The sequence below is a fragment of the Thermobia domestica genome, chromosome 4 (assembly GCF_964235325.1).
Source record: "Thermobia domestica chromosome 4, izTheDome1.hap1.1, whole genome shotgun sequence".
Taxonomy (NCBI): Eukaryota; Metazoa; Arthropoda; class Insecta; order Zygentoma; family Lepismatidae; genus Thermobia; species Thermobia domestica.
This window is the reverse complement of record NC_137457.1, coordinates 26515480-26529063: the sequence shown is the minus strand read 5'-3', so window position 1 is coordinate 26529063 and position 13584 is coordinate 26515480. Positions and strand designations below refer to the sequence as shown.

The window sequence follows — 13584 nt, the reverse complement described above, 5'->3', positions numbered from 1 at the left end:
CACGTTTTTGTCCATCTTGCGTGTCAGCAACTTACCCTGATATTCGAATCCAGTAACAACCACAAAGCCACGAGGGAAACTTTCCCTGCACTGAATATCTAAGTTGCTGAGTCCCTTGCCATTAATGTCACGGTATGTGATCGCCCGGATGTGACCAACAGTAATGAGATGGACATAGATTCATACATTGTGACAACATTCTTCCATTTGAAACCCGCCAGGTACTTCTTATATATATTCCTGCAGTTCGTCTTATGTTCGGCAATGTAACATGGTAGCAAGTGGTAGGCCTTACGCGCACACTTCAACCTGAGGGTTTTGTGATTTGCTTTGTTCACAATTGATTGTGCGAAGTGGAATCACGTTGCTTGTAGCCCTTCTTCTAGTGGTTTTCGTAGGTGAATGTTTCACAAGAAGAGCTTGTTGTGTATAACGGGTCACAATAGCTTTCACATCAGTCACTCTGTGTGATAACCTATTCACCCGACACTGTTTCACAATGCGTACGTACGATAACTTAGCAAGGACAATTGCACTTATTTAATCCTCCCAATACCGGATGACAAACATGATACAGAAGATCATTGTCATCATCATCCTACAATATTAGAACATCATCATCCTACAATATTAGAACATCATCATCCTACAATATTAGAACATCATCATCCTACAATATTAAACTGCTAAAAGTTTGAATGTTTGGCTGTAAATTTTATCTTTAACACGATTTTTATGATTTTCTTAAAACTATCGTCTTTGGGTACGAGAAAGCGGGATAGTTAACTCTATACTTTGAAAAAAACTTGTATTGGGAAAGCTTAAAAAAGTTACTTAAGAGAAGGGAGATACATTTTTTTTAATATCGGGTAAATATGGTATTTTCGGAAACCAAAAAGCAAAGTTTTGATTCTGTGCAACCTCATTTCGAGGTAATTGTAGAAAAGCTCAATTAATTAAGAGGATTTGGAGGATTTTCATAAATTTGGTTGATACCATATTTCTTTTGCCCTCCACGTTGATCCGGGGTTCAATTCCTGATGGGAAAGAATTTAAAATTTGGACGCATTACGACGGTTTGGATTCCATATTAAACTTTTGTTTTATGTGAAACAGACGCTAAGCTCCAACCATCTACATTTCTTTTGAAAAAAGATAATTTCCAGACTTTGATAAAAGTATTCCTTGCTAAGTTCGGAGAAAAGAGCCATTTAGTTGATGAGACATAACAAGTTTCACGAAATTTTACAAATCTACCATTCAGATACATCCAAACTATGTTGCTGTATATAAGAATATCTAAGTTTGTCCATTCATTTGTCGATAGACACCTGATTGAAGACGATAAGAAATATAGATAAACGGCTTTTGGAATCGATTCAGCGTCCCAAGGAAAGATCCCATCTCACCTGATAACTCTTTATTCGCCGGTTTCAACATTGGTTGCCGTAGAACAGGAGCGGTAGTAACAGATAGCGAAAATGGCGTTCTGGAATCGTTTCAGCGTTTGGAGAAAATAGCATCTTCATCCGTATCTATCTACTAAAAGTAGAACTAGTAGTTCCGGTTTCATTATTGATCTTTATAGAGCTAAAATAGTAAAGGGTAGAGAGTTACGGCTTTTTGATATCAATTCACTTTACGAGGACTACATTCTATCTTTGATCGTATCCCTTTATTGCAAGCACAAGTTATAGACATATCACACTACCTTCAATGTCAGTGTTGAATTAATATAGATTGGAATTGCGCCGTAGTTCTACACTTTGCAACAGAACTTTAGAAGTCTATAAAACAGTTTAACGAGCTCTCAACCATTTTAAAAATTGATTTAGGATTGACTCCTAGGAGCCCAAAACTCTAATTATTTTGAATTAACTTCAATGAGGTTCATCCCCATAGTTTCTAAATTAAATTCGTATAAATTTTACGTTTATGTTACTTTTCAGGGAACGGTCTATTCATATATCATTTATTATTTATTTATTTATTAGTTTATCGTCCCATAATCATGCTCGGAGGATAAGGGAGAGAGTGACAATGAGATAGACGAAAATGACGGAATGAAAAAAATGAGAGGAAACAAGAGAACCCCTAGAAAACCCGCACAAACAATGTTTGTTCGCAACATATCCCACTTGGTAGCTGGTGTATAACATTTATTTTCCAAGAAAGTTTTCCATGTATCCGAAAGAGCATTTCACGATGAAATACTGTATGACCACGTAACGACAATACACAGGAAAATGTGAGAGGAAACCCTCAAGGATTGTATATATTATATTTATCACATCAGCAGAGATCTGGAAGAACATAGAAAGCTAGAAAGAATTCCAATCAGGGTTTTCAGAAATGAAATTAAATTAAATCTTTGAGTTTAATGTCCCGCTATTATGCCGTTTAAGCTAAGAAAGATGATGATGAGTAAATGGTGATGGAAGAATTGGCGAGGCTATATTAGACGTGGAGAGCTCCTACCAGGAATCGAGCCCGGGTCTCCCGCGCCAAATGCACGTATGCTAACCACTTAGCCACGAGGGACCTCCTTATGAAGTTTGATCTGTGGAATAAAACGTGTATAAAGCATACATCTTAGGAGTGTTTAAAGTCCTTATGAAATTGTACATAGTGTTACTTTAAGGTACAGCAATGGTGCAATAGAAATTTAGAAAAACCTATGTCCATAGGAACGGTTAAATAAACCAGTAAAGGAAGAATCCAGTACCTTATCTAATACTCAATCCAGTACTAATTCTCATTATTACCGTCTTCTTTATCCTACATGGTATAATCATGGTACGTAAAACTTAGAGATTATCTTTTTTAACGTGTGATTAAGGCCGATGAGTCATCTTTCACCTTTTTTCATTTCAAACCAGAGATAGGTTTTGTGTGTAAGGACACACAAAGAAAGATGTCTTTGACCAACTGTGAAACATGCAGACGCAATACCCTGTGATGTTGTGCATTGCAATATCCTGCTTTCTAGTGGGTCCTATGCTGACGCTTACCGCCTGCGTCATTGCCCATGATTATGTTGTCATTTTAGGAGATATTTTAATTTTATCTCTCTTTGAGGCCTAATGTATTCCAAATTTACCTTATGAGTTCATCGAACGTCTGTCGAATTTCGAATACGTCTGGTTGATGTTGAATATAAAAGTGACATGCAGTTTGGTGATAGCCACAATCCGCCTTCCTATACATTATTCGATGTTGAAATGGAAGGACTTCTTTTCACGTCCCTTGTAAGTCACATCAAACTCCCCTAACATTCGATAATACACTGAGAAAAATCCGTTCTCCGGACAGTGGTATATTGTACAGTCCGCAGCAAAAAAAAAAAAAAACTGCAAAATGAGCATGTAAGATTATTATGAATGTACGCCTAACAGCACAGGGAATCATCATAACGTCGAAGTGGCACGAATCACACCAGAGAAACCTCGGCGTCCTCCCCTGCACACTTATTTTGGAGCAAAGGACTTCGTCGTTTCACAATAAACTTACATGCTCAGGTTGCAGGTTATTTGCTGCGGACTGTACAAATATACGGAATCCTCCTGCCTACTACAGAAATTAGTACGGAGCATACGTTATCCGTATGCTACATAGGCACTGCCCTCAGATGTTTCAGGGTGTCTTGTTATTTAACAGTCTTCCTTATATTACATACATATATGTATGTTGCCTTCGTCAGCTATGTTATATATGTCCATTTGTATGTCAGATACTAATATTGTTTCATACAGAAAGTACATACAGATAGAACACTTATACAGAACGTATTATAAAACACGTTTTCATTTATACGTTTGCCGTACGTTAAGTCCAAAAACTACAGGATTTACAAATGTAACATACGATTTTACGTATGCTGCATACGATTTTTTGCTCAGTGTACATTTTAATTAAATGCAGATATATATCTAAGAAATGCAGATGTACTTATATAAAAGATAGATACGTTGTTATTAAATGAATCTATCGTTTGTAGACATCCAAGCTACACTATTTAGGGAGCTTCATCGAAATTGTTCAAGTAATATTTCTTCCAAATTACTTTTCATGTCAGACATTTTTCTTTATTTTTTCTTATTTATCACCAGTGTTAACACTACATAATAAGCACTAGTCACGTCTGTGTGGAACATTTCTCTACTCTGAAACAGGCGACAAGCCTTATAATTGATTATTTAACAAAATGGTTATCAGAAATTGACTCCAAAGTCCCCATGAAAACGACCCATTACATGCAGCACAGCGTATATGACCTTAGTTAAATCTATAAAATTGTTATTTTACAAATCTATGTACATAATTTGTTTTAGTTTAATCTTTGGTTTTTTCCTTTCAGGTCATGCTCCTTTAATCAAGGCAATATATGTACCAAGACCGTACCCACATCAAATGATAGCAACGCATCAAGCATATGTTCTTCCACGAATACCACAAGATAAGGCTGGGTTTCCGTTGATGCAGTTTACGTACATGCCCTCTCAACAGTTTCCGTTCAGTTCCCCATGGAATGTTTTCGATGGTATTTCTACGATATTTAGAATGATGATGGGTCTACCTCCATTCACCATGCCCAAAATCATTAAACATATTGATAATAGCAATAATAACAATGAGTTTAACCAACCAATGGGACAACCATCAAGTGTGTTTGGTGGCGGTGACGCCATGGATATGATTCTTTACGGTTCCAAACCATCGTCTGTTGATAAAGAAACAGAAATATTAGATACCTCACAAGGATTCGATGGTATTCCTTTTGCTGGATACCCACATCCGGAAATCAAACAATCACAAGCTGGAAATGGACTTATATCACAAGGTATCCTTGATAAAGAATCTCAAATGTCACAAGGAGCAACACCTTTCGAAATTTCCCTCTTAACGGGAAAGAGTGGGATTTACCCTGAAACTGGATCTAATATTGGTGAATCCAATAGGGAAATTCCTATTACAATGCCTGAAGAGAAATTGATAGGTATGCATGGTAGTGTGAACCAAGTACCTTTAATGTCACTTCAAATCCATAATATACCGGAGCAAGTAGCTAGTCATCTTCAGCAAGCAAAAGAATTGATGCAAGTTGCTACTCACCTCGCTGGGACCACAGGCGCATTTTTGTCCTCTTCTTCTATGGGTGAGTATGGTAATATACATAATCCTATTTTACCTGGATCTCAACAATTGCTGTCTTCCTTAGAGGGAACACTGAACGAAGTCAAAAAGTTAGAAGAAATGACTAAAGGCTTGGATAAGGATACTGCATCATCACGGAAGACTACTGTGGAATCAGGAAGCAATGATAAGGTAGACAATAATTCTAATCAACAGAAAACTGACCACTTTGGATCAAATTTAGTTACTTTGTTAGTTGATCAACCACCTCATAGACAACCTGAGGCGAATTCTCTAGGCAATACAGCTTCTTCTCTGCACGAGCTACCTTCTGTTCAAAGACCCAATTTAGTAGGACCTCCTAAGGACAATGCTGTTTCTTTCCCGGTTGAATCAAATCATGTTCAACAACCTAATTTAGCATTTCCTCAACGCAATATTGTTTCTCCGCCTGGTGAACAACATCTTAGCCAACAATCTAACTTGGCATCGTCTCAGAACAACGTTGTTTCTTCCCCGGCTGAACAACATTTCAGTCAACAACAAAATTTGGTAGTACCACCTCAGGACAACATTAGTAACGCTGTTACTGCAAATCCAGAAAAGAATGAAGTTGTTCAGCCTATACAGAATGTTCTCAGCAGCAACGACACCATTTATAATCGATCTAGCGTTCAAAATATTTTATTATTTATTCCGCCTGAACCAAGTCCTTCAGTACAACCTGCTTCCCCTATTGCACAACCTCCAACAGTTACCAGTCCACAGGAGAATGTTCCACTGGAACAAAATCAAGTATCAACAAATTATGTTGAAAAGAAACCTGTCCCTACACCTTTTACATTACCTGATACTGGAGAATTCCCTCACCCCGAACCAACAAGTATTGCCAAATAGTACACACAACATTTAAGTATATTCACTCTTACAATGTTCATTATTATATAAGCTTTATAACCAAGTTGACATTAATAAATTATACTCTTAACACTCGAAATAATCATAGACTTCTATATAACGAAGGTATTTGAGATACCAACCTTAACACTCTGGTTCTCTTGCGATAGTCCCGGTTTTTGATCCTGTTATTCACCTGTATCTTAGACAATATCTTACCGGGATGGGTTAAAGTCCAGTTTGTTTCTTAAGTTGAGTAAAAATGTGACTTACATTTTTAACGTAAGCTTAGTTAAAATGATATTTAAAATATTTGTAATGTATACAGTATATAGTAATATTATACAATTATAAAATAAAGTTATTATTAGAATATATATATATATATATATATATATATATATATATATATATATATATATATATATAGGTACAATTCACTTGAGCGTTAAGTTTTCATATTCTCAAAAACAAGGGTTCTGATTAAGTTTAAGAACACCACATTTTGCCAAATTTACAGGGAAAAATAAAGAATGTGTACAAAGGCATATTTATAAAAACCAAATTTCTGCAGAAGGCTGATGACGCTATCATTCATTTCTTTTGTAGCTTGACTAAGTTTCATTAGCATATAATCAGGACAAACTTATTTTATCAACACCACTTAAAGGTGTTAACACTATTCCCACCATTTAAAGGATGCTCCAGACATAAGTCCTAGTATGACCCTAAATCTGTCGTATTTAATTGTCCAAACTTTTGAATAAAATAGGAATTAATATGTGAATTGCTAAAAATGGCACCAGAGTTTTTGCTGATTTGCCTCTTGTATGTGGTACTTTTTTTGCACTTAAGTATTCACTTTACATAATATCATTAAATGTTCGATTCTTGGTATCAAAAAGTTGACATAAAAATTGTCAAAATTAAAAAGTAAATATTAAAATTGTTTAAATATTATTTGATTATGCACTCTTGAATAGTAGTATGCGCTATGCTGAAACTGTTGTCCGTAAAATGATAGAATGCCGTAAAGTATAGTGGAAACCTTAACAAATGAGGTGTTGACAGTTGGATGGCAAAGTAGCGTAAGTCACTTTTAAGACATTTTGAGATATTAAGATTTTTATTAAAATCGGTATAGAAAAATTGAACAAAAGGTACAAAGTTTTATTGTAAATCCTTTATGTTGCTAAGGTATGTTGCCAACTCGGAAAGTGCAAAGTGTCAGAATTTGTACACAGAGTTTTTGTATTTTCAACGAAATAGCACATAATTGAGGAGCTGGAAGGGAAAGTGGTCCTGGTCATTTCTAGAAATTAATATCTATATATATATATATATATATATATATATATATATATATATATATATATATATATATATATATATATATATATATTAAAATAAATGCAGGAAATTTTACAAGTATTATAGATTTTAATCCCTTTATAACTAGACGTTTATCTGTGAAGACTCTTCATGTAGTTATAAGTTTATAGAATTACCTGTATTTACTCTAATAAATACATCAATATCTAAAATAACGAGTAATATTGACTTACGCCACTTTACCATCTATCCCCTTGTGTAACAGAACAATATGATAACAAAAGCAAAGCACGGCAGTAAATGAACGTCAAAATAAGCCATAAAAACAAAATGGCAACATGAATAAATAAGGAAGGCGTACTGGAACATTATACATCATTATTACTGTCACAGTACACGTCATCATCATCATCTCCATGCTGGTCACTGACCTTTAAAGACAAGTAGTGTGATGGATAGGTAGTATAAATGACAAGTGAATTACGTCATTCTTCTTTAGTTTGCTGATGACTCAAGGCCCTTTCAGAAGTTTTTCTTTGTCACTTTGGTTACTTCTGTCACTTTTCTTGTAGCTTTGTGAAGCTTTACGTACGCCACTTTGCCGTGCAGGCTAATCCTCAATTCAAATTTACGATATTCTTTGTGCTACCATCTCATAGCCAATTTTTAACTCTCAGAACCGTAACTTTGCCATCCAGCATGTTATGGTTTCAAGTTCACGGAAATGACTTAATCACATTAAAAAAAAAATTTACGGTACGTTGTCATCCAATGCCTCAAATGTGAAATAAACTGGAATGTTTTAGTTGTAAATGTGGAAATGTTACAGGTTTCGTGGAAATTAAAGAGAATACGAACAAGCTCAATGATATAATTAAAGCTGTTAATATCGCGAACAATGAAAAAGTAACTTAAAGTATATAGAAAGTTTTGGTGCAGTTTAAGAACACGGATCATTTATATTATTACGAATTATTATTATCATTACTATTATGTTGAACATATTTATGTAAGTGAAGAGCAAATAAGTCACCTATTAACAGAGAAACCATAAAAAACGGACTTATTAGTGCTATTCAATTATAGGGCAAGAATAGTTTAGTGAGTACTTTTTTTTGCATCTTACTTTGCGCGTATGCTGACCATCGCTATCGCGCCAGCTCTCCAAATTCGCCAAGTCCTGAATCGGAATACATGCAAAATGGTTTGTATTGACCATCTAGTGCAGGTTGATACGTGAATTTTGCATTTTTATATTTTACGCAAGCACGAATCATCGTTCCGCCTTCTTAACTTCACCAATATAAAATTATGTAAATATTTTGCAGAAGCAAAAGACGGTAATTTATATGAATTTTTAAAATTTCTTTTAACAATTATTTCTAATCGCCACCCTGAACTTCAATGTTTCAAGTGTTGGTATTGTCGTGTACAGTGCAGATATTTAGCAAAAGAATGTGCTGATAATTAGTAAAAGAATTATAATTTTTCAACAATTATTTCGAGTGGTGTTCTTCAACTTAACCTGACTAAATTACATATTCAATATTTACAATTAGTGGTTAAGTAAATGTTTTCGGTAAAGTAATTTAAAATTCAATTCTGTTTTGTAACGTCATAGTCTGAATTACAGCATTGTTAGTACGATAAATTCCCTGATGTAGGTAAATGTTGTAACGAAAGTTAGAAAATAAGGAAAAAATTAATTTTTTTGAGGCGAAATATTGAAACACAGGAAAATTGGTTGAATTGTAGATTGAATTGGTTTTCTTTCTACAGTCTATTGAAGATAATCAATAATACTGAATTGTCTTCGGTTCCTTTCAAAGTCTTCTTTTTCTTTTTTTGAGATTTTGCCAAATAATTCCCTACTATAGTTGGTGGTGGGAATTTCAATATAATTTTGAAATATCATTAAGAAATAAACGTAGTTTTAAGTATTGCTTGTAAAAGTCATAAAACAAAAGAAAAAAAGTTTCGTAAACTTCAGTGTGTTCCAAATGTTTATTTGAAGACAACGCAGAAATAGTTCCTTTCTTGTTTACTGAAAGATATTTGTTTATAAATCTCACGAAGTTTGCTGCCTTCACGAAGAGTAGAGTCTAGAGAAAATAATGTGAAGTTCTTCCCTTTCACTTCATTGATATGTGTACGATATGGTATTGTTGAATATGACATGTTTATATTATTTTCTGAACTGTTATACGGTACACTTCTCACATTTATTTATTTTATAACGTTATTAGTTATTTGTTTATCCGAGCACGCATAAACTGTTGTGGTTGAATCATTTTTCTTTTTCTTTTTTTGGTAAAAATGACACGTCAGAAAAAAAACAAGTTTTGAGAAAAATGACAAAAACTATAGTACACAGCATAGTTTCACGAGAAACGTCTATTTATTTATAATATACCAAGTGTAGGCAACAGATTGACAGGTGCAGATGTGTCACAAAATGTGTATCTACGTGTAGCAAACACGACATTGTCGTTATTTTCGTGTCTGGCTAAACTAGACATGTGTCGTTTAAAAAATATATTCAAATGAGTAGAAAGATTAAAATTTACGAAGCAGGAAAATTTTAACTGAAAAATTGGGATTTGGTTTATATATTGCAGATTTGTATCAGAAAAGTACGAATATGTATTGTTAGTAAACACATTAAGCAGGAGAAACAGTCGAAACAACGGCATCAGAATCAATGTTCATTTAAGTACCGTACTCACAGTTAAGGCGAGTATATGTCAACTAACAGCTGGCATAGTTTTTTTTTCTTTCTTCCATCTTGTCAAAGTACTTTGTAGGCAGCATTACAGGGTTGCCAATCATACGATAATTTATCGTGATATACGATAATTTCACTCTTAATTCTATATACGATAATATTGTTGTAATAGTATCTTATAAATAAATATACGATAATTTTAGAACGCCCATTTTTTGTAGTTTTTTTTTTTTAATGTGCAAATAAATTGCAGATGTGCATTAAATAATTATAAAACACAGACGCTAAGATTATTTTTAACCGGTCGTTCCCGCTAAAATAAATCAATATCGATTTGAGAATTGGCAAATGGAAACCGTGCATACATGCTTTAAATTCAATTACATTTACGAGAGAGTGGAAGTTTGTTGTGTCAAAGCAGTGTTAATAAGAATTTTTAAAAAATAATGAGGACAGTGACTCCGATATGGAGTTTAAACCTGAAGATTACTAGATAAGTTTATTATATATTATTGCTATTATTAGTAGAATTATATTTGTTTCTATTATAGTCAGGTGCGTAACTAATATACGATAACTTTTTTGTACTATACGATAATTTTAAAGACGAAAATCGATAATTTTTATGTTTGAAGTTGGCAATTCTGGACGTCAACAATTGGCAACAATCCAAATTCAAAAGGTGGATGTTGAAACATAGCCCAAAATCGAATCAATTATTATCAGATATCATGTTTCGTTTACTGTTGAAAGAACTTTATTTATTAGTAGTATGTTTCTGAAAAGCAAGAGAAGTGTACATGAGAAGAAATGAAATAAGATAATTAACAAATGTGTGCTAATTATTATTTGATTATATATTCAACTCGGCTTTAGACAAAGCTTGAATTATTTATTGCCTTGTATTTTTGTCAATACTGTCGACCCGTACAAAATGTATTGGAAAGTGAGGGAATGCGTGCTGCTATCTTTTGTTCATAGTTATGCCTTTACTTCTGCCTTAAATGAACCACACTTTCCACAGAGGTCATAACAAAGGTCAAATATAAATTGTTTGATGTGAATTTCTTGCAAAATATAATTTAAGTAAATTGTGTGCTTCATAAATTATGAACACATCCAATACGGTATATCTATTACCAATGTAATGTGCTTTTGGTCAAAATGTGTTCTGGTTTGTTATGTTAATAAGGAGATCACCGTATGCCACCTCCAAACCTGGAATTAATCCTCGTTTCTGAGACTATGTGCCCTTCCCAGTGGATTCTGTGATCTTCACTTGTGGAAAGAGTTAGAGTTATGCATATATAATTGCCCATACGGTAATCACGTTTGCTTCTAATTAGTCAAAATAATGTATAAACTTATTCACTGTTTATTCGAGCTGTTGAACAAATATTTTAGTTTTCTATTTCCTTATAACGTTTCTATAAATGTATATTTGTTTGCATTTTGTTATTATTCTATTATATCTCTACAATTTTGTGAAACATTAAAATGTTTTTTTAAGAATCCATGGATTAAAAATATCCATAAATTTGTATTATATAATATAGTTAAAAAATAAAGTACCTACGAAAACCTTTATTCCATACTGTGTAAACAACTTTAAGAAGACCAAAAGAATGCTGGTGTAACGTTCTTCCTGTTATAGGGGTAAGTAGAGCTTGGTAGAGTGAAATTATAGATCGGGAATCTTTTCCCACTACCGGTATACTATAAAATCCAATACAAACATATTCTACAAGTTTAGTATAATAACGTAAATTTCTCTAATATAAGGTAAGTATAGAATCCCTTCGACCAGACGGTCTATGGAAGGATCCCTCAGTACAGAACTACGTTAGGTGGTGTAGGACATTCACTGCTCCACTGCAGAAAAACTGCAAGCAGAAAGAGGGGTAAAGTCTCCCACAAGGCTCCACTGCAAGCCAGGAGAAGAAGGAACCATTAGCTCCGCTGCAGGCTAAGGCTTTGGGTTAGGGTAGGTACTTCCTAGGCTCCACTGCAAGCCCAAAAAGAGAATTTAACAAATTGAAACTTGTGACTGTCCGTCGAATCCTGCTCCTTACATTGCACTCCAGGTGAAGCGGTGGTGTTGCTGTTCCCTCGTCGTCATATGATCCATGGTATTGCTGTATCTCTGTCGTCTGTAATTTGTTGTACACCAACGTAAGGTATAGTACTCCATCGTAAGGTGGATGTGGTTTTGTTTATAACATCAGTCAATTCACTGAGAATGGATTTAAGAAAGGCTATCAACCTCGTACTTATATATTAAAGAAATCTGACGGAACAGTTCTCACTGATACGGATAGCCTCTTAAATAGATGGAAAGATTTCATTGACGATTTGCTGAACACGCAGCCAAAAACTAATGTGCGTGGAGAAAAGGAGATACACACCGCAGAACCGTATATTCCAGAACCCAATCGAATAGAAGTGGAAGCCGCTATAAAGAAATTAAAGAAACACAAATCTCCGGGTGTAGATGAAATTCCGGCTGAGTTAATTTTAGCTGGAGGCGAAAAATTGTGGAACAAGATACACAAACTCATTCTCCTTATCTGGAACAAGGAAGAATTGCCACAAGTGTGGAAAGAATCAATCATTGTTCCAATTCACAAGAAAGGCGACAAAACTGACTGTAATAATTATCGAGGCATTTCTCTTCTGTCAACATCCTATAAAATCCTTTCAAATATTCTGTTAGCAAGATTGACCCCATACACAGATGAAATTATTGGAGATTATCAGTGCGGATTTCGACGAAATCGATCAACTATCGACCAAATATTTACCATTCGCCAAATACTCGAAAAGAAGTGGGAATACAATACCCCGGTACATCAACTATTTATTGATTTTAGAAAGGCTTACGACTCGGTTAGGAGAGAAACATTTTACAACGTTCTTACAGAACTTGGAATACCGAGAAAGCTAATTAGATTAATTAAGATATGTTTAAGTGAATCCCAAAGTAAAGTCCGGGTAGGAAAATTTTTGTCCACGAGCTTCCACGTCGAAAATGGCCTGAAACAAGGAGATGCGTTGTCGCCATTATTATTTAACTTTGTGCTGGAATACGCCATAAGGAAAATCAAAGATAGCAACCAGGGCCTGGAGTTGAACGGTGTTCACCAGGTTATGGCATATGCTGATGATGTAAATTTAATAGGGGATGATAGGAGAACAGTGGAAATAAAGTGGATACTTTCAAATATTTAGGATCAATATTAACAGACGAAAATCATATTCACGAAGAAATTAAATGCCGACTAAAAGCAGGGAATTTGTGTTACTACTCGGTTCAAAATCTCTTGTCGTCGCGAATTCTGTCGAGGAATTTGAAGCTTAAAATATATAAAACGATAATCATGCCTGTTATTCTGTATGGTTGTGAAACATGGTCGCTTACTCTGAGGGAAGAATATAGACTGAAAGTATTTGAGAACAGGATCCTGAGAAGAATATTCGGACCCAAGAGGAACGAGAAT

The 13584-nt window shown here is 34.5% G+C and overlaps 1 protein-coding gene across 1 annotated transcript in view; it reads left to right on the top strand.

Annotated features, from left to right (window-relative positions):
• LOC145683785 (uncharacterized) overlaps window positions 1-6352 on the top strand; it is a 40290-nt gene extending 33938 nt beyond the window's left edge. The window contains exon 3 of the mRNA XM_081755366.1: window positions 4358-6352. Within this exon, the coding sequence (XP_081611492.1) occupies window positions 4358-6030 (1673 nt within the window). The 3' untranslated portion in view covers window positions 6031-6352. The remainder of the gene's footprint in view (window positions 1-4357) is intronic.
• The last annotated feature ends 7232 nt before the right edge of the window (window positions 6353-13584 follow it).